Source organism: Dendrobates tinctorius, unplaced genomic scaffold, assembly GCF_039654945.1.
Source record: "Dendrobates tinctorius isolate UK_male_01 unplaced genomic scaffold, ASM3965494v1 ptg000095l, whole genome shotgun sequence".
Lineage (NCBI taxonomy): Eukaryota > Metazoa > Chordata > Amphibia > Anura > Dendrobatidae > Dendrobates > Dendrobates tinctorius.
Genome location: NW_027361763.1, coordinates 16,774,722 through 16,800,490, shown reverse-complemented (window position 1 = coordinate 16,800,490; position 25,769 = coordinate 16,774,722). Strand labels below are relative to the sequence as shown.

At 47.4% G+C, this 25,769-nt stretch overlaps 1 protein-coding gene across 2 annotated transcripts in view; it reads right to left on the bottom strand.

The window, feature by feature from the left end:
• Positions 1–25,769, bottom strand: part of GFRA4 (GDNF family receptor alpha 4) — a 575,713-nt gene that overhangs the window by 61,808 nt on the left and 488,136 nt on the right. For both annotated transcript variants that reach the window (XM_073586752.1, XM_073586751.1), the window contains one exon: positions 17,799–18,077. In XM_073586752.1, coding sequence (XP_073442853.1) covers positions 17,799–18,077 — 279 coding nt within the window. The remainder of the gene's footprint in view (positions 1–17,798; positions 18,078–25,769) is intronic.

The window sequence follows — 25,769 nt, the reverse complement described above, 5'->3', positions numbered from 1 at the left end:
TGAGTACAGATATAGTTGAAATCCGGATATACCTCTGACTTCTGGCTACAACTCCCTAAATTTAGGACTGTTCTGCTGGATCTGGGATGTTTGAGAGGTATGAAATAAAATAATTGCAGGGTCATGTATGTTGCAGATTTCAGCTTTCAGCAGAATCATTCAGTACATAGCTCAAGTGGCGAAAATGAACTGTTTTACTTGGGATCTACAAAAATCATTATCTGCATCTCCACAACATGAAAAATTACAGGAAAGAACAAGATAAAACCGAGAGGTCACATAATGCAGCATTAACAAACAACAATTAACACAGCGTCAACTGCTCTCTAGCCAATACAATTGCTAACATAAGCCTGCAGCTGTTGTAGACTTAAGGAGGTTTTACACATAGCGATATCGCTATAACGTCACCGATTTTGTGACATTATAGCGATATTGCTAGCGATATCGCTATGTGTGATACTTACCTCCGACCGGCTCCCCCGCTGTCCATCGCTGATCGCGCGAGAATGTCCGGCTCCATTTCTCGTCGTCAGCTTCCAGCTGGGCTTCCTGCTGTGTGAGACGAGCGACGCTGGACGTGGGCGGGAGGACGTCGGGATCGCTGTGTGTGAAAGGTGAGTATCGTGCGCTGCGTCGCTGCTGCATCGCTCTGAGGTCTGCCTGTGTGACAGCTCACTAGCGATCATTTAGCGATGCACCAGCGATCCTGACCGGGTCGGATCGCTGGTCGGATCGCTGGTGCATCGCTAAATGTAAACACCCCTTTAGGCCGAGCCTCTTTATCAGCCCAAAATATCTCTCTCTGTAGTCAATGACTTGCAAAAACATCTGCAGTCATGTGTCCAGTTGGACAGCAGTCCAGAAATTCTTGGTCTTGAAGATTATGCTTCACATCAAGATGTTTGGCTCTTGTGTTAGTCCCTTCCATCTGTGCAATGGCAGACATCTTTGAGGTTGTCGCGCATGGATTCCATTTTTTTTTGTCTGCAGCCTTTATCCATTTATTAGTTTTTGATTGTAACAGCTGAGATATGTCTTTGCAAGATGTAAGTTCATTCACACTGACAGCTTGTTTTGCATGACAGACGTACAGGTGGTTTACCCTTTTTTTCTCTTGTTGAATGCCTTCCTTACTCAGGTATGGGTCCCGGTAAGCAGAGGAGGGACCAGACACATGGGGCAGGATAGAGATACATGGGACAGGATGGGAGATCATATAGTGCAGGTTATAGACACATGGGGACAGGATGGGAGAACATTTGGGACAGGATGGAGACACATGGGGCAGGATGGGAGATCATATGTGGCAGGTTGGAGACAAAGAGCAGGATGGTAGAACACATGGGCAGGATGTGAGATCATATGGGGCAGAATGGAGACACATGGGGACAGAATGGAGACACAACGGCAGAATGGGAGAACAAATGGGGCAGGATGGGAGATCACATGGGGCAGGTTGGAGACATATGGGGAAAGATGGAAGAACATATGGGGCTAGGAATGAGACACAAGGCGGCCACGATGGGGGACATTATCACTGTAGGGGCTAATTAAGGGACATTATTACTGCTGTGATGTATTTTATTTTTGATGACACTGTTTTCAGTGAGGTGTGAAAAATACTTGGGCATACTAATAGATCACAGACTACACATGAATCAACAGTATGATGCAGCAGCAAAAAAGCCAAATACAGCTCCAGGATGTATTAACCTCTAAGTGACAGGGGCCAATTTGGTACTTAATGACAAAGCCAATTTTTACAATTCTGACCACTGTCACTTTATGAAGTTACAGCTCTGGAACTCTTCAACGTATCACACTGATTCTGAGATTTTTTTTTGGTGACATTGTACTTCATGTTAGTGGTAAAATTTCTTCGCTATAACTTGCGTTTATGAAAAAAATAGAAATTTGGCAAAAATTTTGAAAATGTAGCAATTTTCAAAGTTTTAATTTTTGCACCCTAAAATCAGAGAGTGGTGTCACACAAAATAGTTAATAAATATCATTTCCCACATGTCTACTTTACATCAGCACAATTTTGGAAACACAATTTTTTTTTCGTCGAGGACGTTACAAGGGTTAAAAGTTGACCAGCAATTTCTCATTTTTCCAACAAAATTTACAAAACCATTTTTTTAGGGGCAAACTCACATTTGAAATGAGTTCGGAGGGTCAATATAACAGAAAATGCCCAAAAGTGACACCATTCTAAAACCTGCACCCCTCAAGGTGCACAAAACCACATTCAAGAAGTTTATTAACCCTTCAGGTACTTCACGAGAACTAAAGCATGTATTTGGAAGTCGCCTTGCTACACTTGTAAGGAGAGCTTTAAACTAGAACAACATGGGAAGGAAAGCAAAAGACCAGAAAAAGCCATACACCTGACAAATGCTATTGAGAACTCTGCTATTAGAAGTGGAAAGGAAGAACAAAGACGAAAGAATCTAATTAATAAAAATATTGGAGAAAGAGAAACCAATCACAAACTAAAATGTTTCTATACTAATGCACAAAGCATGGGCAACAAACAAGGAGAATTGGAACTACTAACACAGGAAAAGAAATATGATGTCATTGGAATCACTGAAACTTGGTGGGACAATACACATGATTGGAATACAAGACTAGAAGGATACAACTTATTTGCAAGAAACAGACTTGATAAACGAGGAGGGGGTGTCGCATTGTATGTTAGAAATGCGTATATCTGCACAGAGATTGAAGCTTCAGAGACTGGGAGTTCTGTGGAAACTGTTTGGGTAAGAATACAAGGACAGAACAATGGAAAGGACACCATTGTAGGCATTTACTACAGGCCGCCTGTGCAAGCTGAAGATATGGATGAACTCTTTATGCATCAAATGGCCAAGTTCTCCAAAAAATATGACATAGTTGTCATGGGAGATTTCAACTATCCAGACATTTGTTGGGAATCTTTCTCAGGCAAAACTAACAGGTCAAGGAAATTCTTATCCTCTCTTGCTGACAACTTTATCTTCCAAAAGGTAGGGGAGAAAACAAGGGGAACTGCTACCTTGGATCTAATCCTTATAAACAGGGAGGAAATGGTTGAGGAGGTAAAAGTGGCTGGAACCCTAGGAGGTAGCGACCATGCTATTTTAGAATTTTGGATAACTAGAGGCGGAAGACCTGTGAAGACTCAGACGTCAAGGTTAGATTTCAGAAAGGCAGATTTTAAGGGATTCAGAAAGATAATTGGAGGGATCCAATGGCTGGATATCCTTAAAGACAAAAATGTCCAGGAAGGATGGGAAATCTTGAAAAATGAAATTCTCAAAGCACAATTGTTAACAATTCCGAAAAGAGGGAAGAATAGGAAGCATTTAAGGAAACCAGGATGGGTGAACACAGAACTTAAGCACATGCTAAAAAGGAAGAAAAAAATGTTTATAAAATGGAAAGAGGGAGGCATATCTAAAGAAGAATATAATGCTGTCTGCAGAACCTGCAGGGCACAAATCAGATTAGCTGAAGCTGAAAATGAATTGAGGCTTGCAAGAGATGTCAAAAGCAATAATTTTGGGGATATATCAAAAGTAAAAGAAAAGTCAAAGATGCTATAGGATTTTTACAGGATGAAAATGATGAAATGGTAAGACAGGATGTTGAGAAGGCTGAACTTTTAAATTCCTATTTTGCATCTGTTTTCTCTCAGAAAGGAAATGTAACACCAACTGTTATTCACTGTCCTATTAAGGGAATAGAAGAATCCAGGATATCTATAAACAGAAAGATAGTGAGGAAACACTTAGCTAACCTAAATGAATTCAAGTCTCCAGGTCCAGATGAATTACACCCCAGAGTACTGAAGGAGATAGCAGAAGAAATTTTTGAACCCCTCTCCATAATCTTTGAAAATTCTTGGAGAACAGGAGAAGTGCCAGAAGACTGGAGAAGAGCAAATGTTGTTCCTATCTTCAAAAAGGGGAAGAAGGTGGACCCAGGCAACTATAGGCCGGTGAGTCTGACTTCTATACCAGGAAAGATCTTTGAACAAATTATTAAACAACATGTATGTCAATACCTGGATAAGAATGAAGTGATCAAACAGAGTCAGCATGGGTTTGTAACTAATAAGTCATGTCAGACTAACTTAATTTCCTTCTATGACGGTATCACTGATTGGGTGGATCAAGGAAATGCTGTAGATATAGTATATCTTGACTTCAGCAAAGCATTTGACAAAGTCTCTCATACAATCCTTATTGAAAAAATGACTAAGTATGGAATGGACAAGGCAACTGTTAGGTGGATTCATAACTGGCTTAGTGATCGGACCCAAAGAGTGGTCGTAAATGGCTGCACATCCAGTTGGAAGAATGTCTCAAGTGGGGTACCACAGGGCTCTGTCCTGGGCCCTGTATTGTTCAACATCTTTATCAATGATTTAGATGAAGGAATTGAGGGTAAACTGATTAAATTTGCTGATGACACAAAGCTAGGAGGGATAGCTAATACTAGAGAAGAGAGAGAGAGGATTCAAAAAGATTTAAATAAACTGGAGAAGTGGGCAGCAACTAACAGAATGGTTTTTAACAGGGAGAAATGCAAAGTACTACATCTGGGCAATAAAAATGAAAAAAGCATATATAGAATGGGAGGAATAGGGCTAAGTGACAGCACATGTGAAAAAGAATTGGGTATACTAATAGATCACAGACTGAATATGAGTCAACAGTGTGATGCAGCAGCAAAAAAGGCAAATGCAATTCTAGGATGTATTAACAGAAGCATACAGTCTAGATCACGTGAAGTCATTATTTCCCTCTACTCCTCTTTGGTCAGACCTCATTTGGAATATTGTGTCCAGTTTTGGGCACCACATTTTAAAAAAGACATCAACAAACTGGAGCAAGTTCAGAAAAGAGCGACCAGAATGGTGACCGGTCTGCAAACCCTGTCTTATGAGGAAAGGTTGCAGGATTTGGGAATGTTTAGTTTGCAAAAGAGAAGACTGAGAGGAGACTTAATAGCTGTCTACAAATATCTAAAGGGCTGTCACATTGTAGAAGGATCAACTTTATTCTCATTTGCACAAGGAAAGACTAGAAGCAATGGGATGAAACTGAATGGGAGGAGACACAGATTAGATATTAGAAAAAACTTTTTGACAGTTAGAGTGATCAATGAGTGGAACAGGCTGCCACGAGAAGTGGTGAGTTCTCCTTCAATGGAAGTCTTCAAACAGAGGCTGGACAGACATCTGACTGGGATGATTTAGCGAATCCTGCTTTGAGCAGGGGGTTGGACCAGATGGCCCAGGAGGTCCCTTCCAACTCTACGATTCTATGATAAAGCAATGTGCAAGGAAAAAAATTAACATTTTACTTTTTTCACAAAAATTTACTTTGGAACCAATTTTTTTAGTTTTCACATGGGTATCAGGAGAAAATGAACCACAAAATTTGTTGTGCAATTTCTCCTGAGTACGCCGATACCCTATATGTGGGGGAAAAGCCACTGTTTGGGCGCATGGCAGGGCTCAGAAGGGAGGGAGCACCATTTGACTATTTGTACGCAAAATTGGCTGGAATCAATGGTGGTCGCCATGGCACATTTCGAGACCCCCTGATGTACCTAAACAGTGGAAACCCCCAAATTCTAACTTCAACCCTAACCCGAGCACACCCCTAACCCTAATCCCAACCCTAACCATAACTCTAACCACAACCCTACCCCTAACACATCCCTAATCCTAATCTCAACCCTAATCGTAATCCCAACCATAACCACAACCATAACCCTAACCACCCACAATCCTAACTCCAACACAATCCTAACCCCAACCCTAGCCCAATCCTAACCCTAGCACAACCCTAACCCTAGCCCAAACCCTAGCCCGACCCTAACCCTAGCACTAGCCCCAACCCTAACCCTAGCCCCAAGCCTAACCCTAACCATAGCCCAACCCTAACTCTAATGGAAAAATGACTAACTAAAGGGGTGATAAAGAGGGGTTTGATTTACTATTTTTTTTATTTTGATCACTGTGATAGGGTCTATCACAGTGATCAAAAGGAACCAATAGGAAAAATGTACTATTGTTGCCGGGTGCTGGCTGGCAGATCTCGGCGGGCGCACTGAGCATGCGCCCACTATTTTCGGAAGAAGATGCCGGGGGACAGGATCGAGGGAAGGCAGAAGGGTCCAGGGACACCGGAGGTACCGGGAGGGGGGCTCGGGGGACCCCATTTCTCTCTCCTCTGATGTGCTAGATCACATCAGAGGAGAGAGAAATTTAATGGAAAATTGGACTTTGCTTTTCTTTTGTGGTGGCCATTTGTCCGTGAATAACAGTGATTGCAACACTGGGGTCAGTAAAAACTGACCCAAATCATGTTCTCCAGGGTCTCAGCTACCCCCGGTAGCCAAGACCCATTAGAATTTCTGACGCTGGAGGTGCTATACAAGTATTTCTCTGAGGAATAAGTACCCTTAACTGCCGCTGTTAAAAGGCGTATTGGGTTAAGAGAAGCATAGAGTCTACTTCACGTGAAGTAATTACCCCCCTGCACTCCTCCTTGGTCAGACCTCATCTGGAATACTGTTCCAGTTCTGGGCACCACATTTTAAAAAAGACATTGAAAAAATGGAGCAAATTCAGAGAAGAGCTACCAGGATGGTGAGCGGACTGAAAAGTATGTCCTACGAGGAATGGTTAAAGGATCTGGGAATGTTTAGCTTGTAAAAAAGAAGGCTAAGAGGAGACTTAACAGCTGTTTGCAAATATCTGAAGGGCTGTCACAGTGTAGAGGGATTATCATTATTCTCATTTACACATGGAAACACCAGGAGCAATGGAATGAAACTGAAAGGGAGACAATACAGATTAGACATTAGAAAAAACTTTTTGACAGTGAGTGTGATCAATGAGTGGAACAGGCTGCCACGAGAGATTGTGAGTTCTCATTCAATGGAAGTCTTCAAACAGAGGTTGGACAGACATGTGTCTGAGACGGTTTAGTGAATCCTGCTTGGAGTAGGGGGTTGGACACAATGACCCCGGAGGTCCCTTCCAACTCTACCATTCCCTTATGGAAATTGTTTCTGTTTTTCTGCTTTCCATATGATATAGCCTTTATTTAGCTTTGTATATGGAACCAGCTCTTGTTTTCTTCCTGTGTGATCTTGTGTTCATCAGTTTAAGAGCAATTCAGCTGTCACTTTCTGTGGAGTCCTGTACAAGTCCCTTTCTTCTCTTGTATTCATCTACTAGCCTAGTCTTTAGAATTTCCAGTGTCAGGGTCTGAGCTTTATCTAGTGCATTAGTCAGTGCGCTCTATGTGTCAAGGTAAACAGCACAATAATGTGTGTTAGAGAGTGTTAGAGTGTCAGCGACTCCTGGAGTGGACCCTCTGGGTCGCGGCACCAACCCTCCCAGGGCGAGCTAGCCTAGTGAGGACCACCCCCTATACAGGAAGTGTCAGGAGCAAGCCCCAGGGGATACGATACCACGACTGCTGGCACCAGGCGGCCGGCTCACAGGAGATACGAGACTGAGTGACTGGAGGGTGCAGGATACTAGGGAACACATGAGAGTACACGGGAGTGCGCTGAGTACAGGGTAGTGCTAGACGGGAACACGTGGGCACATAAGGCGTGTAGCAAGTAACAGAACACAGGAATAGAGTGAATGCCAGGAGGCACGGCGGAGCAAAAAACAAGGGACAGGATACGAGAGGGTGTGCCAGGAGGCACAACTGAGCATGAAGCAACAAGGGTTCAGAGCAAGTGCTAGGAGCACCACAGAATAGCAGACAGAGCAGAGGACCTGAGAACAGCGCACAGCCAGGCTGGGACACAGCTGACCCAGCCAGGTAGCACAACAATAATCAGGCACCTCCCCTAGGGGGAGGTCGTCTGATATAGCACATGACTACTACTGGTTCCGGGTCAGGACCTAGCCAGAAAGCACATGACCACTAGTGGTTCCGGGTCAGGTCCTCCAATACCATAGAGAGGACCGAGCCCTATACAGCACTGACAGGAGCGCGCAAGCGCAAACGTGGCATGGAGGAGACCCGGGGACGAGAGTTGCGCGTGCGCACCCGACGGGGACCCCTGAGGGACCGCCGTACCGGAGGGAGTGACGTCGGGGCCGAAGCCCCGCCTCCTGGTGAGCGCGGCATAACAGTACCCCCTCCTTTAAGCCCCCTCTCTCTAGAACTGGAAAATAGCACCTTGACACTAGGAGCGGAATCCAGACACTTCCTAACTGCATGAGGACCAATGAGATCCAGAGTCTCAATACGAGAAAATTCGGTCTCCTGCCATACCCTGGAGAACTCCACGGACAGAGAGTCGGAGGCAGGTATCCCCGAGACAGGTCGAATCGGCAGAGGCACACAGACATGCTTGGAGGCCGAAGTGGTGGTGCAGTCATTGGAAGTCAATTCATCCTTAGGAGGCGAGCTGTCGGAGGATGGTTGCTTGGGAAGTCTCTTCTTGGCACACGATGGGCAAGCAGCCACGAAGTCTTTGATGTCCTGAGCAATAGATGGCCACCAGTAATCGTGGGATAAACGGGAGAGTGTCCTCTTGGCACCAACATGACCGGCAGCCGGAGAAGAATGTCCCCAGGATAACACACCTTTACGGTTACCTTTAGACACAAAGATCTCACTTGGACGCTGGGGCGTCAACTTGACGGAAGCCACGGTAATTACCTTGGGACGGTCACTTGACGGAAGTGGAGACTGACTCTCAGCCTCCTTTTTGACAATGTCACAAGTCACAGACGGGTTGCTTGACGGATGTGGAGGCTGACTCTCAGCCTCCTTCTCGACAATGTCACAAGTCACAGACGGGATGCTTGACGGATGTGGAGACTGACTCTCAGCCTCCTTCTCGACAATGTCACAAGTCACAGACGGGATGCTTGACGGATGTGGAGACTGACTCTCAGCCTCCTTCTCGACAATGTCACAAGTCACAGACGGGATGCTTGACGGATGTGGAGACTGACTCTCAGCCTCCTTCTCGACAAAGTCACAAGTCACAGACCGGTTGCTTGAAGGATGTGGAGACTGACTCTCAGCCTCCTTCTTGACAAAGTCACAAGTCACAGACCGGTTGCTTGAAGGATGAGCGAACAGCAGGCAACTCTTTTGACAGGACGGTCCCCAACGGAGTATATCACCAGATTGCCAGGCCAGGGTCGGCCCATGAATACGTAACCAAGGAAGGCCAAGAAGAAGGGTATGAGGCGAAGTCGGCAATACGTAGAAGGAGATCCGCTGCCGATGACATGTGCCAATCTGCAACTCAACTTCCTCAGTGACCTGGTTAACGGTGTCCTGCAAGGGCTTATCGTCGACCGGAACTACTGACCTAGGAGACTCCAGGGATCTGACAGGGATGCGAAACTTCTTAACTGCCTCGAGACTAATAAAGTTACCCACTGCGCCAGAGTCCACAATAGCTTTCACAGCAAAAGTCTCGAAACCAAAATTCAGGGAGACAGGCACGGTCAGGGGCAGAGAGAAATCACATACACTTGAGGAGACCTCACTTATCAGTCCCAGGCGGAGAGACTTCCCCGGTCTCTTGGGACATGAGCGTAGAAAGTGGGAGGCATCCCCACAATAGAAACAGAGCCCTTGTGCCTGCCTTTTCACACGACGCCGTTGAGCTATCTGGAGGCGATCCACCTGCATAGGCTCAGGTACCGGATCTGCCTCAGATAACTCGGGTAACGGATGAGAAAAACTGCGAGTGGACGAAGAGAGGCAAGAGGACCCTCTCTCTCTGGCTGACTCGCGGGTGCGCTCCTGGAAGCGCAAATCAATGCGTGTCGCGAGAGAGATAAGATCCTCCAAATTGGTAGGGGTATCTCGGCCCGCCAGTTCGTCTTTGATCTGACCGGACAGACCACGCCAAAAGGCCCCTACGAGGGCATCATTATTCCAACCTAGCTCAGAGGACAAAGTGCGAAAACATATCGCGTATTGTCCAACCGATAGAGAGCCTTGACGAAGATTAAAGAGGGACTCGGTGGTGGAAGCAAGGCGACCCGGCTCGTCGAACACCTTACGGAAAGTGTCCAAAAAGATGGAAAGCTGAGCGACGAGCGGGTCATCACGCTCCCAAAGGGGATTCACCCACGCAAGCGCCTTACCCTCTAAGTGAGAAACAATAAATGCTATTTTAGCACGATCGGTGGGGTAATGCTGCGGCAAAAACTCAAAATGCAAACGACACTGGTTCAGGAATCCGCGACACAACACAGGGTCACCACTATACCGGGGTGGCTTACATAGGCGCGGAAGCGAGTGTGGAAGCATGGCCTGGGCAGATTGTATGGAAACGAGCCGATTATCTACCGACGCTATATAGTTGAGAATCTGAGCCTGGGAGTCGCGTTGCTGCGCAAGTTCCTGCTGGAGACTAGCCAAACTGGGCAGCATTCCCAGGCTCAGAGGACTGAGAGGCAGATAAACTGGACTCCATGGACTTGAGAAATGCCATAATCCTAATCTGGTTTTCCCGGAGGAACGACAGCTCCTTTTGGACGGAAGCCGCAGTACCAGCGGGGTCCATGGCCTGATTATACTGTTAGAGAGTGTTAGAGTGTCAGCGACTCCTGGAGTGGACCCTCTGGGTCGCGGCACCAACCCTCCCAGGGCGAGCTAGCCTAGTGAGGACCACCCCCTATACAGGGAGTGTCAGGAGCAAGCCCCAGGGGATACGATACCACGACTGCTGGCACCAGGCGGCCTGCTCACAGGAGATACGAGACTGAGTGACTGGAGGGTGCAGGATACTAGGGAACACAGGAGAGTACACGGGAGTGCGCTGAGTACAGGGTAGTGCTAGACGGGTATACGTGGGCACATAAGGCGTGTAGCAAGTAACAGAACACAGGAATAGAGTGAATGCCAGGAGGCATGGCGGAGCAAGAAACAAGGGACAGGATACGAGAGGATGTGCCAGGAGGCACAACTGAGCATGAAGCAACAAGGGTTCAGAGCAAGTGCTAGGAGCACCACAGAATAGCAGACAGAGCAGAGGACCTGAGAACAGCGCACAGCCAGGCTGGGACACAGCTGACCCAGCCAGGTAGCACAACAATAATCAGGTACCTCCCCTAGGGGGAGGTCGTCTGATATAGCACATGACTACTACTGGTTCCGGGTCAGGACCTAGCCAGAAAGCACATGACCACTAGTGGTTCCGGGTCTGGTCCTCCAATACCATAGAGAGGACCGAGCCCTATACAGCACTGACAGGAGCGCGCAAGCGCAAAAGTGGCATGGAGGAGGAGACCCGGGGACGAGAGTTGCGCATGCGCACCCGACGGGGACCCCTGAGGGACCGCCGTACCGGAGGGAGTGACGTCGGGGCCGAAGCCCCGCCTCCTGGTGAGCGCGGCATAACAGTGTGGCTGCCACATGTCTGTCTTCTGTATCTTCACCCACTGATCTCAGTTGTGCAATCACTTCCAGCATTGTGTTTCTGCGCACATACAAAGTCTCATTTTGCACAGTTTTCTTAGCTGTTAGACTGGATCTCTTGCAGCTCCTGCAGTGGATCCCATGTGTTTTAGCAGTCTTCTCATGTCTTATGGTGATCCACTAATAAGCTTATAATGCCAGTCAATTTTTTGTGTCCCATTCCTGAATATTAATCTGTGGTCTTTCTATAGTAATGACATTTCAAAAGTCATCTCTGGATAGTAACATTTCCACTATATACTTCTATCGTTGGCAATTGCCATTATTCACTTTGCCCTACATGAATTTATAAAGATTGGGGCTCAAGCCTGCAGTAACTCTATGTGAAAACTCATTGTGCACAGTGCACGCTGTCAGGATTTTCCAGCGCAGACGCTGGGAATGGGGAGGTCATGTGACCGCAAGTATGAAATTTGCACACTTCCGGCCACATTCCGACTAGACGTTTTCAGCCATACTCAACTCATTTGCATTGAGAAAGGCTGCTCACGTCTAGTTGGCTTGAAGTCTCACGCCCGCCCATTCCTAGCTCTGACACAGAAGAATCCTGACAATGCGCACTGTGCGCTGAGAGGATCCACAAGTCTGCAGTCCCACGCTTGTACATCCTCTTTAAGCTCTGAGCTAGTGACTATTTTCCTTCTCAGTATATACTAAGTTTTCAGTTGGAGATCTGAACCTCTGGCGGATTCTTGGTATCAGTCTGTTCACTAAGCTGTGCTGTTCTGCGCTCTTCCTTTATGTGTCTGCGCCCTTAACCTGTGGCAGATTTTGGCTTTCAGCAGAATCATCAGCATTCACACACTGTTCATCTGCTGTCTGCTCATCATAGTCCCTCCCCCGCATAAGGCTGCAGCTGCTGTATACTCCAACAATATGTAGTGTCTAGTGCTATAGACTGTATACTTACTACTCCTATGTCATATAAAGGGTCCATTATTATATTATTTAGATGATCATTCACATAGCACTATATGGAAAAAAAAGTATGTGCCCCCACAAACCTCCAGGAGCTTCTCTGACCTCCCATCCTGCACCCATAGACGGTAATATGGAGTTGTCCTCTGCAGATATAACGGCCCCCGCTCCTCTGGGAAGGATTTACCCTTTCATCCAGAAGAGCATTTGTGGGGTCAGACCCTGATGTTGGGGGGAGGCCGAGCTCACAGTCTCCATTATAGGATGGGGCTGGGGTCTGGGCTCTGTGCGGCCGCTCATATTCCCCCCCTCCATGTCTGTGTGGAGCTTGTGCACTGGGCAGTCATGGGGGACAGAGAAGGGTGAACCCCAAACTGTTCCCACAAAAATGAAGGTACAATTCTCCACATTTTTTTTTAGGATTTGCCATCCTTTGGATTTAGGGTCTGAGGCCGCCCCCTGATAACAGCTCCTACATCATCCACCATCTGTACAGGGGGCACAGTGCAGTCAGGGGGTAACATCCTCCTGGAGTCACCAAACCCAGATTCCTCCTTCAGACGCAGATAGAGAAGTGCGATCCATCACTGCACAGAACACGTCTCCTCCAGAGTCCAGTGGTGGCGGCTTTACACCACTCCATCCGACGCTTGGCATTGTGCTTGGTGGTGTACGGCTGCATGCAGCTGCTCGGCTATGAAGCTCCCGGCGGGGCGCAGTGTTTGTGCTGTTACCAGAGGAGGTCTGGACTCTGCAGTTATGGGGGCAGCAGAGCGGTGGAGACTTTTCTGCCCTCTGCTCCTCCGCACTCGACCCCCTGCTCTATAACATTACAGGGTCTCAACTTCGTGCGGTTCCTTCCACTTCTCAGTAATATCATTCACAAGTAATGGGCCAAGAAATGCTATGGAGGGACTTGTTCCCCGGTGGCCCCTATTACAGTACTGCGCTGGTATCTGAGCTCTGTACCACCGGCCGCTCTGTCACAGGTTAGTAATGGCAGACGAGGGGCTGGATGTTATACACCGGGGAGTGAGGTGTTGGAGGTTATACACGAGAGATGAAGGGCCGGAGGTTATACACCGGGGGGACGAGGAGCTGGAGTTTATAGACCGAGGGACGAGGGGATGGAGGTTATACACCGGAGGAACAAGGGGCTGGAGGTTGTACACCGGGGGGGGGGGCACGAGGGGCTGGAGGTTATACACTGGGGGGGACGAGGAGCCGGAGGTTATACACTGAGGGACAAGGGGCTGGAGGTTATACACTGGGGGGGACGAGGGGCTGGAGGTTATACACTGGGGGGGACGAGGGGCTGGAAGTTATACACCGGGGGAAGAGGAGCTGGAGGTTATAGACCGAGGGACGAGGGGATGGAGGTTATACACCAAGGGATGAGGGGCTGGAGGTTACACACTGGAGCAGTGTCGCACTGGGGTGCCAAGAGCCCACAAGTAACTGACTGTGGGGTCCCACTTTTCCCCTGCATATAAATTTACCTATATCGCTATATAATAATAAGCTGGATAGTTTAGTTAATGAATGAGATGCTGCTTTTTTCTGTACAAAGTGAAGATCACGTGAAGTCATTATTTCCCTCTACTCCTCTTCGGTCAGACCTCATCTGGAATATTGTGTCCAGTTTTGGGCACCACATTTTAAAAAAGACATCAACAAACTGGAGCAAGTTCAGAAAAGAGCGACCAGAATGGTGACCGGTCTGCAAACCCTGTCTTATGAGGAAAGGTTGCAGGATTTGGGAATGTTTAGTTTGCAAAAGAGAAGACTGAGAGGAGACTTAATAGCTGTCTACAAATATCTAAAGGGCTGTCACATTGTAGAAGGATCAACTTTATTCTCATTTGCACAAGGAAAGACTAGAAGCTATGGGATGAAACTGAATGGGAGGAGACACAGATTAGATATTAGAAAAAACTTTTTGACAGTTAGAGTGATCAATGAGTGGAACAGGCTGCCACGAGAAGTGGTGAGTTCTCCTTCAATGGAAGTCTTCAAACAGAGGCTGGACAGACATCTGACTGGGATGATTTAGCGAATCCTGCTTTGAGCAGGGGGTTGGACCAGATGGCCCAGGAGGTCCCTTCCAACTCTACGATTCTATGATTCTAATTATGACTAGTACTGCCCATACAGTAAAGTTGGGGGTCCAGATTTACACAGGGGCCCACCGGGGGATTCCCCTGTTCCCCTGTGGGCCAGTCCGAGCCTGCACTGGAAGGTGAGGGATTGGAGGTTATACACCGAGGGACAAGGGGCTGGAGGTTATACACCGGAGGGTGAGGGGATGGAGGTTATACATGGGCGGCTGGATGTTATACACCAGGGAGGAGAAGGGCTGGATGTTATATATTAGGGTGGCGAGGGGCTGGATGTTATACATCGGGGTGGCGAGGGGCTGGATGTTATACACCGGGGGGATGAGGGGCTGGATGTTATACACCAGGGGGGCGAGGGGCTGGATGTTATACACCAGGGGGGCGAGGGGCTGGATGTTATACACCAGGGAGGCGAGGGGCTGGATGTTATACATCGGGGTGGCGAGGGGCTGGATGTTATACATCGGGGTGGCGAGGGGCTGGATGTTATACACCGTGGGGGATGAGGGGCTGGATGTTATACACCAGGGGGGTGAGGTGCTGGATGTTATACACCAGGGGGGCGAGGGGCTGGATCTTATACACCGTGGGGGATGAGGGGCTGGATGTTATACACCAGGGGGGCGAGGGGCTGGATGTTATACACCAGGGGGCGAGGGGCTGGATCTTATACACCATGGGGGATGAGGGGCTGGATGTTATACACCAGGGGGACGAGGGGCTGGATGTTATACACTGGGGGGCGAGGGGCTGGATATTATACACCGGGGGGACGAGGGGCTGGATGTTATACACTGGAGGTGGGCGAGGGGCTGAATATTATACACCGGGGGGATTAGAGATTGGGAGTTATACATCGGGGTGGCGAGAGGCAGGATGTTATATACTGGGGGGGGAGGGGCTGGATGTTATACACCAGGGGGGCGAGGGGCTGGATGTTATACATCGGGGTGGCGAGGGGCTGGATGTTATACACCGTGGGGGATGAGGGGCTGGATGTTATACACCAGGGGGGCGAGGGGCTGGATCTTATACACCGTGGGGGATGAGGGGCTGGATGTTATACACCAGGGGGGCGAGGAGCTGGATGTTATACACCATGGGGGCAAGGGGCTGGATGTTATACACCAGGGGGGCGAGGGGCTGGATCTTATACACTGTGGGGGATGAGGGGCTGGATGTTATACATCAGGGGGGCGAGGGGCTGGATGTTATACACCAGGGGGGCGAGGGGCTGGATCTTATACACCATGGGGGATGAGGGGCTGGATGTTATACACCAGGGGGACGAGGGGCTGGATGTTATACACTGGGGGGTGAGGGGCTGGATATTATACACCGGGGGGGACGAGGGGCTGGATGTTATACACTGGAGGTGGGCGAGGGGCTGAATATTATACACCGGGGGGATTAGAGATTGGGAGTTATACATCGGGGTGGCGAGAGGCAGGATGTTATATACTGGGGGGGAGGGGCTGGATGTTATACACCAGGGGGGCGAGGGGCTGGATGTTATACACTGGGGGGCGAGGGGCTGGTTATTATACACCGGGGGCCTAGGGGCTGGATGTTATACACCAGGGGGACGAGGGGCTGGATATTATTCACCAGGGGGACGAGGGGCTGGATGTTATACACCAGGGGGGCGAGGGGCTGGATGTTATACACCAGGGGGGCGAGGGGCTGGATGTTATACACCAGGGGGGCGAGGGGCTGGATGTTATACATCGGGGTGGCGAGGGGCTGGATGTTATACATCGGGGTGGCGAGGGGCTGGATGTTATACACCGTGGGGGATGAGGGGCTGGATGTTATACACCAGGGGGGCGAGGGGCTGGATGTTATACACCAGGGGGGCGAGGGGCTGGATCTTATACACCGTGGGGGATGAGGGGCTGGATATTATACACCAGGGGGGCGAGGGGCTGGATGTTATACACCAGGGGGCGAGGGGCTGGATCTTATACACCATGGGGGATGAGGGGCTGGATGCTATACACCAGGGGGACGAGGGGCTGGATGTTATACACTGGGGGGCGAGGGGCTGGATGTTATACACCAGGGGGACGAGGGGCTGGATGTTATACACTGGAGGTGGGCGAGGGGCTGAATATTATACACCGGGGGGATTAGAGATTGGGAGTTATACATCGGGGTGGCGAGAGGCAGGATGTTATATACTGGGGGGGAGGGGCTGGATGTTATACACCAGGGGGGCGAGGGGCTGGATGTTATACACTGGGGGGCGAGGGGCTGGATATTATATACCGGGGGCCTAGGGGCTGGATGTTATACACCAGGGGGACGAGGGGCTGGATATTATACACCGTGGGGGATGAGGGGCTGGATGTTATACACTGGGGGGGTGAGGGGCTGGATGTTATACACCAGGGGGGCGAGGGGCTGGATATTATACACCATGGGGGATGAGGGGCTGGATGTTTTACACCAGGGGGACGAAGGGCTGGATATTATACACGGGGGGGCGAGGGGCTGGATGTTATACACTGGGGGGACTAGGCGCTGGATGTTATACACCAGGGGGATGAGGGGCTGGATATTATACACGGGGGGGCGAGGGGCTGGATGTTATACACTGGGGGGGTGAGGGGCTGGATGTTATACACCAGGGGGGCGAGGGGCTGGATATTATACACCAGGGGGGCGAGGGGCTGGATATTATACACCGGGGGGATTAGAGGTTGGGAGTTATACATCGGGGTGGCGAGGGGCTGGATGTTATACACTGGGGTGGGGGGTGAGGGGCTGGATGTTATACACCAGGGGGGCGAGGGGCTGGATATTATACACCAGGGAGGCGAGGGGCTGGATCTTATACACCATGGGGGATGAGGGGCTGACAGTAATACACCAGGGAAATGACTGTATAAAAATACAGAATTCCATGATTAAGACATGTGGCCAATACTTTTCTTCATATAGTGTATATAACATCCAGCAGTATATACAGACCAGACGGCAGAACACACCTGCAATATATGTATGTACAGTGTTAAAGGGGTTGTCCGGGTGTGGCGCCCCCAGCAATCAGGTAATGACAGCCTACCTTACACATAGGCCACCAGTGTAAACGTTCTGGACAACCACTTTAATACTCAGAACAGCCTGAAATATACTCCCTCTGGTGGAGAACTGGTATAAAACATCCAGCTTGTGACGCCCAGTAGACATTTGCTATATAAAGCAGAGTTCTTTATCATATATTTGGCCATACTCCCCGTGATGTTTTTTGGGGGGTTCTCTGCTGTGCACTGACCTTCCATCAGGGTGTGGTGAATGCTCCAGTATATATTCAGACAGTTCTTTTCCTTTTTCATCCCTCGCTTGCACTTGCAGCCGTGCAGCTGGCTGGACTGAAGCGCGTCCACGGTTCGCTTGCACTGGCTCTTGGCATTGGGAGCCAACTTATTGGCGCCGTTCCCAGCTATGCACTGGCGCAATGTTCGTAAATTGAAGCTGCAGCTGGGGTTGTGCTTGCACGCTTCTCCGGCTTGTAGACAGTCTCTGCTGGAGGATGTGGCACCGGCTGTCTTGTCTGTGGAGGAACAGAAATAGAAATGAGCTGTAGCTATTATGCAAATAAAAAGCTTTTTTTCTTATAATAGTTCAGCAATAATACGCCAGTGGGAACAACTGTGCATATAAAGCAGTCTTCTCAGATACCAGTCTGTACAGTGATCAGGTTTTATATGTAGAATTTTCTATGGAATAAGGGTTTTTAGGAAAATACTAGCAAACTAATAGTAAAAAGTTCCCATTCCTTCTGCTGCCACCAGGGGGAGTTCATTGCATGTGAAATAATGAGTTCAATTTGAGATGTATGCGATTAGCACCCTCTAGTGGTCATAGCAGGCTGACAGTATTTAAAGTGTTATTTCCTTAATAATAAGTTATCCCCATCCATATAGGGGCCCCATTCATTGTCTATGAGATTGCTAGAGAAAGCAGAGTACAGCACTCGGCTGTCCCATAGACAATGGATTGAGTGAAGGTCGAGCATGCACTCCTCTGATGCATTCAGGGTGTGGCTGCAAAAGACAAGATCTTGGGTTCCGGAACCTTCAATTATGATCACTAAGGTTCCCAGCAGTAAGATCCCCAGCAATGATACAGATGAGGGAGAACTTGCTTTGTTAAAAAAAATCCCTTTAATTATGTAACTCATTTTTATTTTATTTATGATCCACAGATACTTTTGGCATCAAAAGTGCCGCCGAAAATCTGAGCAAAGCCTGTCTGTACAACCGAATATTTATTATTAACTACTAAGCCACCAGGGAGATTATTCATTATTATCCACTAAACCACCAGGGATATTATTAATTATCCACTAATCTACCAGGGATATTAGGCATTGTCCACTAAACCATCAGGGAAATTAGGTATTAGTGGTCAAAAATGATGCTGAGAAGGATCGAACTTTTTAAATTCCTATTTTACATCTCTGTTCTCTAAGAAAACAATTGTAACATCAACTGATCTTCGAGATGCCACCGAAGGAATAAAATAATCCGCTCTATCTGTAAACAGAGCGATGGTGATGGAACACCTAATTTAAACTGATCTAAATCACCTGGTCCAGATGAGTTACATCCTGAAAGAGTTAGCAGGGGAAATTGCAGAACCACTTGCCAGAATCTTTGAAAAATCCTGGAGAACAAGAGAAGTTTCAAAAGATTGGAGAAGGGCAAATGTTGCACCTATCTTTAAGAAAGGAGAGAAGATGGAGCCAGGAAATTACAGACGAGTGAACCTTACATCTATACCAGGAAAGATCTCTGAACAAATTATTAAACAGCATGTATGTAAGTACAGTAATTAACCAGAGCCAGAATGGGTTTATAGCAAAAAAGTCATGCCAGACTAATCTAATTTCTATTATGGAATCACTGACTGGGTGGATCAGAGAAATGCGGTAGATATAGTATATTTCGATTTCAGCAAAGCATTTGATAAAGTATCCCATACTATCCTTATTGAAAAAATGTCCAAGTAAGGGATTGACAAGGCTAAGGTTAGGTGGATTCATAACTGGCTCAGTGATCATACTCAAAGAGTGGTAATTAATGGTTGCACATTCAATTGGAAGAGTGTTGCAAGTAGGGTACCACAAGGCTCTGTCTTGGCTGGCCCCAGTTTTGTTCAACATTTTTATAAATGATCTAGATAAGGGAACTAAAGGTAAATTAGTCAAATGTGCAGACAATATAGAGATAGGAGGGATAGCTAACACTATAGAAGGCAGAGAAAGGATTTAGAATTATCTTGATAAGCTTGAACAATGGGAAACCACAAATAGAATGGTATTTAAAAGGGAGAAATACAAGATTCTACATCTGGGCAAGAAAAGCGAAAATTACATCTACAGTATGGGAGAAACAGAACTGAGCAACAGCACATGTGAAAAAGACTTGTGTATACTAACACAGTAGTTCACAGACTGGACGAGTCAACAATGTGATGTAGCGGGATCATTCTTATTCTCATTTGCACATGGAAACATAAGATGCAATGTGTCGAGGCTCTGTTGTTGGGTGACCCGGGATCATGGGCTTCTTCCCTGTCCCTAACGCTAGGGGGCGCCAAAGCTCACTCTGTTCCCCAGGTTACTTCTGAAGATGAAGATATCGGGGCCACGTACCTTGCCTTATCACCTCAATCCACCCTCTGTCTGTACTCCTGCCCCACTCAGGAAAGAGGGGAGTAGCAGTGGACCGTAGTACACCAACCAGATGAACAACGTAACACGAACAGGGGAAATGGAAGATACCAGGCATACAAATATACATTCACATATAACAGAGGAATGCACCAGGGAGTGCTGGATGGGGTAAAACCAAAGTAGGAGAAGAGAGGAAATTATCACACTGACTAAACCAAGCAACAGTCACCGATAAATCCACCAAACGCCTACTCTTAAACCAACAACTACTATCCTCTCTGCCATGCAGCATAAACTAGCTCTGACGATGTGTGTCAGTCAGTACCTAGATTGTATAGGCGATAGGAGTGGCTAACTGTGCTCAGCTGAAAGCACATGGCTGATTAACCCCTGTACTGCCAAAAGAAATTTACACAGTTTAAAAAGAAGGTAAAGTGTTTCTATTCAACGAAGTAATAGGATCAATCAAACGCTGCGGTCTTCTGGCTCCTCTCTGTCGTGGTAAACCTGTAACAGTACCCCCCCTTCTACGAGGGTCCTCAGAACCAGGTTTTGTCAGGGTATGACACGTGAAAAGACCGGATCAATCTGGCCATATGCGCGTTAGATGCTGGTATTCACATCCTCTCCTCAGGACCATATGCCTTCCAGTGTATCAGATACTGAAACGACCAAAAAACTAAGCGAGAATCCATGACTTTTGCTACCTGAAATTCTATAAACAATGACTGAAGATGGTGGAAGCAGTGATAGTACAGAAGATGCAACATATTTTTTGAGAAGAGCTCAATGAAATACATTATGGATCCTAAAGGTGGGTGGCAAACCAAGGCAAAATGCTATAGGATTGATGACGGCTAAGATTTATAAGAACTGATAAACCTGGGACCTTATTTCCAAGATGGAACCTTCAACTTAACGTTCCTAGAGGACAACCACAACAAGTCACCAACACACTGGTCCGGACCCACCAAGTTCTCCTGTCAGCCATAATCTTATATTTGGATCCCATCTTCTTCAAATTATCAGTAACCCCTGCCAAACGGATGTAATAGATGATGAAAACCGTTTTTCTTCAGGTAATCCAGAAGAACAATTCTTATTAAATGAGCTGAGTTGAGGATGAAATCCGTACGCCAAGAAGAATGGGGACTTACCAGTAGACTCATGGCAATGTTTATTTACTGCAAATTCAACTTACGGTAAGTAGATAATCCAGTCCTCATGATTCTCAGACACAAAACACCTAAGATAAGTCTCCAGATTCTGGTTAACCCATTCAGTTTTCGCATTAGACTGCGGGGTGAAATGCTGAAGAGAATAACAGATGGATCCCCGGATGGGTGCAAAATGCCCTCCAAAACTTGAAAATAAACTGCACCCCCTGGTCACAAACAATATCGATCGGGGTTCCATGTAATTTCATAACTTGCCCAATGAAAATTTTTGCCCTGCCGACATGGGTAGATCCATGATAAAATCGAACTACAAGTGTGCCCAATGTCTACTGGGAATCTCCAATGGTTGTAGAGACCCCAACGGATGAGTATGAGAGGTCCTAGAATGCGCACAGACACTGCAGGTTGCTACATACTCCCGGACATCTAGTTGAGCACCTGGCCACCAAAAATGCCGAATAAGAAGATCAGTGGTGGCTTTATTACCAGGATGTGTAGCCAAGACAGAATTGTAATGTTTACTAAGGACTCTTAGATGAAGATTAACGGAACAAACAGTTTAATTAAGGGACAAGCATTAGGGGCGTCCCCCCTGAGCGTCAACAACCTCTCTTTCCAGATTGGAGCATATAGACACTATAATCTCCCCTTTTTGTAGTATAGGAACCAGTTCACAATTATTTCATCCCCCAGGAAAACAACGAGATAAGGCTTCTGCCTTAATGCTCTTGTACCCCGGCCTATATGTAACAAAAAAAGTTAAACCTGGTAAAGAACAATGCCCACCTTGCCTATCGAGGCATTAAATGTTTAGCTGATTATAAATATACAAGATTCTTATGATCCGTGATTACCATAAGCGGATGAACTTCTCCATCCAGAAAATGGTGCAATTGTTCAAAAGACCACTTAATTGCCTAGAGTTGCCTGTTACCAATGTCATCATTTTTCTCTGCAGACGACAGGCAACGCACCCTGCGGCAATACAGCCTCCACCTCAAACGAGTCAACTTCTACAATAAAAGGCTGAGTGACGTCAGGCTGTGTGAGGATCGTCACAGACGCAAAACACGACTTCAAGGTTTCTAATGCCTCCCTGGCTGGACTGGACCACTTGAAAAAGTCTGTCCCCTTCCTGGTCATATCCGTCAGATGTTTGGCGACCACCGAAAAGTTTTTGGTGAACTTACAGTATTAGTTGGTGAAGCCCATAAACCTTTGTAGTGCCTTAAAATCCTCTGGACGATCTCAATCCAGCACCGCCCGGACTTTCGCCGGATCCATGTGAAAACTGGTGGACGAAAACATACAGTATATCCTAGAAAAGGGATCTTCTCAACTGAGAACATACATTTCTTGGCTTTATTTTATTGTCTCTGAGTATTTGTTAGACCTGCCTGACATGTATCTGATGTGACTCAAGGTCAGGTGAATAAATTAATATGTCATCAAAATAGATTACCACAAATCTACCTACCAGGTGACTAAAAATTTAATTTACTAAGTGCTGAAAGACGTCGGAAGAGTTTGTCAACCCAAATGGCATCACCAGGTTCTCATAGTGTTCCTCAGGTGTATTAAAGGGTGTTTTCCATTCATCCCCCTCTATAACACGAATGAGATTATACGCTCCCTTAGATACAGTGTAGAAAACCATTTTGCTCCTAAAATCTGATTAAAGAGGTCCGGGATGAGAGGGAGCAGATATGGATCCTGGACCGTGATGAGATTGAGTTGGTGGAAACCTAGGCATGGGCGTTATCCCCTATCTTTCTTCTTTACAAAGAAAAACCGCAGCAATGGGGGATGAGGATGGTATGATATGACCCTTTGCCAAACTTTCTGTGTTCATAGCCTGCCTCTCTGAACTAGAGATATTATAGAGTCTGCTTTTGGGAAGCTTGGCCCCAGGAACAAGATTAACGGCGCAGTCATCAGGATGATGGGGAGGAAGTTCTTGGCACCCCTGCAACGAGAACACATCTCCAAAGTCAAACAAGTATTTTGGCACAGACTGGGTTTCCAACCTAGCAAGCCGGGTACCCAAGCAGTGTCGTTGACAATACTCACTCCACTTTACCAATTCCTGAGTGTTCCAATCTACCACTGGATTGTGCAGAGTGAGCTAAGGAAGTCCCAGTACCACAGGAGAGGGCAGACCCTCTAGCACATAACAGTCAATAACTTCTGAGTGCATAGCCCCTACCTGAAGATGTAACCCTAGGACAGCTTGAGTAAAATACCCCTGTCTCAAAGGGCCAGAGTAGATGGCGATTATGGGTAGTGTCTGGACGGAGAATGTGGATTGAGGCCCCGCACCTTGACAAACCTAGCGTTGATCAAGTAACACTCCGCCCTACTGCCCATAAAGGGAGACTCATCCACCTTAATTTCACCCAGATGAATCTCAGCTGGCAGAAAATATTGTCCCCTACCCACAGAAGTACAAAGCAAATGAGGTGGGCACCGCAAGAGATTATATCTGAGTATCCAAAAAGTGAAATAATAATACCTGGTGCTACTAATGCGCTAAAAGATGTACATGAGAACAGAAGAGAAACCCACCCACAGAGGGGATAAGTACACCTGGGTTGCTAACCTCCCCGCAACCTGGGCTTCTTAGTTAGTGGATATTTACCGTGAGATCGGGAAGGACACATGCCCATGAAATGGCCCTTTTTCCCACAGTAAAAACACACTCCCCCTTTGCATCGAACAACAGACAGTTCTCCAGAGTGAGTTGCCGCACCCACCTGCATGGGTTCCTGAGATGACTCAGTCCCGACCTCCCTTGGCCCCGGACCTCCCGCACATTGGGGTGTCTCCCTATGTCTCTGGCGAAGACGGAGATCAACCCGAATAGCTAGAGACATGGCAGCCTCAAGGAAGACTGGAGTTTCATACAGGGCTAAAACATCCTTCACCCTTACTGTAAGCCCCTCAGAGAACTGGCTATGGAATGCGGAGTCATTCCACTTGGTGTCCGTTGCCCACCTCCAAAACTCGGATCAATATTCCTCCGCCGACCGGTCTACTTGCTGAAGTTGGCGCAGTGTGTACTCAGCCAAGAAGACGCGGTCGGGGTCGTCGTATATAAGACCCAGCGCTAGAAAAAAATGCTCCACCATCTGAAGCAACTGGGAGCCAGACAGGAGAGAGAATGCCCATGCTTGGGGGTCACCCTGAAGAGCGAGATTATTATCTCCACACGTTGCTCCTCTGTTCCTGAGGAACAAGGACATAACCTGAAGTACAGTTTACAGGCCTCCCTGAAAACAACGAACTTGTCGCGCCACCCATAGAACCTGTTAGGCAAAGCGATCCTGGGCTCCACTAAGGGTTGTCTGGGAGTGATGGTTCCCAAAATCTGTTAGGGTGCTGCAAAACGACATTATTTGCCACCTCCAGGCTTATCTGCTGCAATTGCCCTTTCAGAACAGTAATAGAATCCATAAAGGGTCATAAAATGGTTTCGGTCCGAGCTAATGTCACTACTCTGTTGTCGGGTGACCCGAACCAGGGGCTCCTTCCCTGTGCCTAACGCTAGCAGGCACCCTAGTTTGCCCTGTTCCCAAGGTTTCTTCTGAAGGTGAAGATCCTGGGGGCCACATAGCTCCTTAATACACCCTCAGTCTGTACCCTTCCCCCACACGAACAGGTAACACGATCACACAAGGGAACATGAACAGGGGAAACAGAAAATACCAGGCATGCAAATATACACTCACATATAACAGAAGAATGTACCAGGGAGTGGAGGATGGGGTAAAACCAAAGTAGGAGAAGAAAGGGAATTATCGCACTGAATAAACCAAGTAACAGTCACCAATAAATCCACCAAACGCCTATTCTTATAACCACCAACTACTATCCTCCTAGCCATGCAGCATAAACTAGCTCTGACAATGTGTGTCAGTCAGGATCCAGGTAATAAAAGGGGATAGGGTTGGCTACCTGTGCTCAGCTGAGAGCTCTAGCTCCCAGAGCTGCCAACATGGTCGATTAACCCCTGAACTGCCAAAAGAAATTTACACTGTTTAAAAAGGTGAAGTGCTTCTATTCAGCGCAGGTGTAGGGGCAATCCGACACTATGGTCTTCTGGCTCCTCTCTGTCGCAGTAACCCTGTGACACAATGGGATGAAACTGAAAGGGAGAAGATACAGATTAGATATTAGAAAAAAGTTTTTGACAGTGAGGGTGATCAATGAGTGGAACAGGCTGCCACGAGTGAGTTCTCCTTCAACTACAGGCTGGACAAACATCTGTCTGAGATGGTTTAGTGAATCCTGAGTATTATCCACTAAACCAACAGGAATATTAGGTATTATCCACTATACCACCAGAGATATTAGGTATTATCCACTATACCACCAGGAATATTAGGCA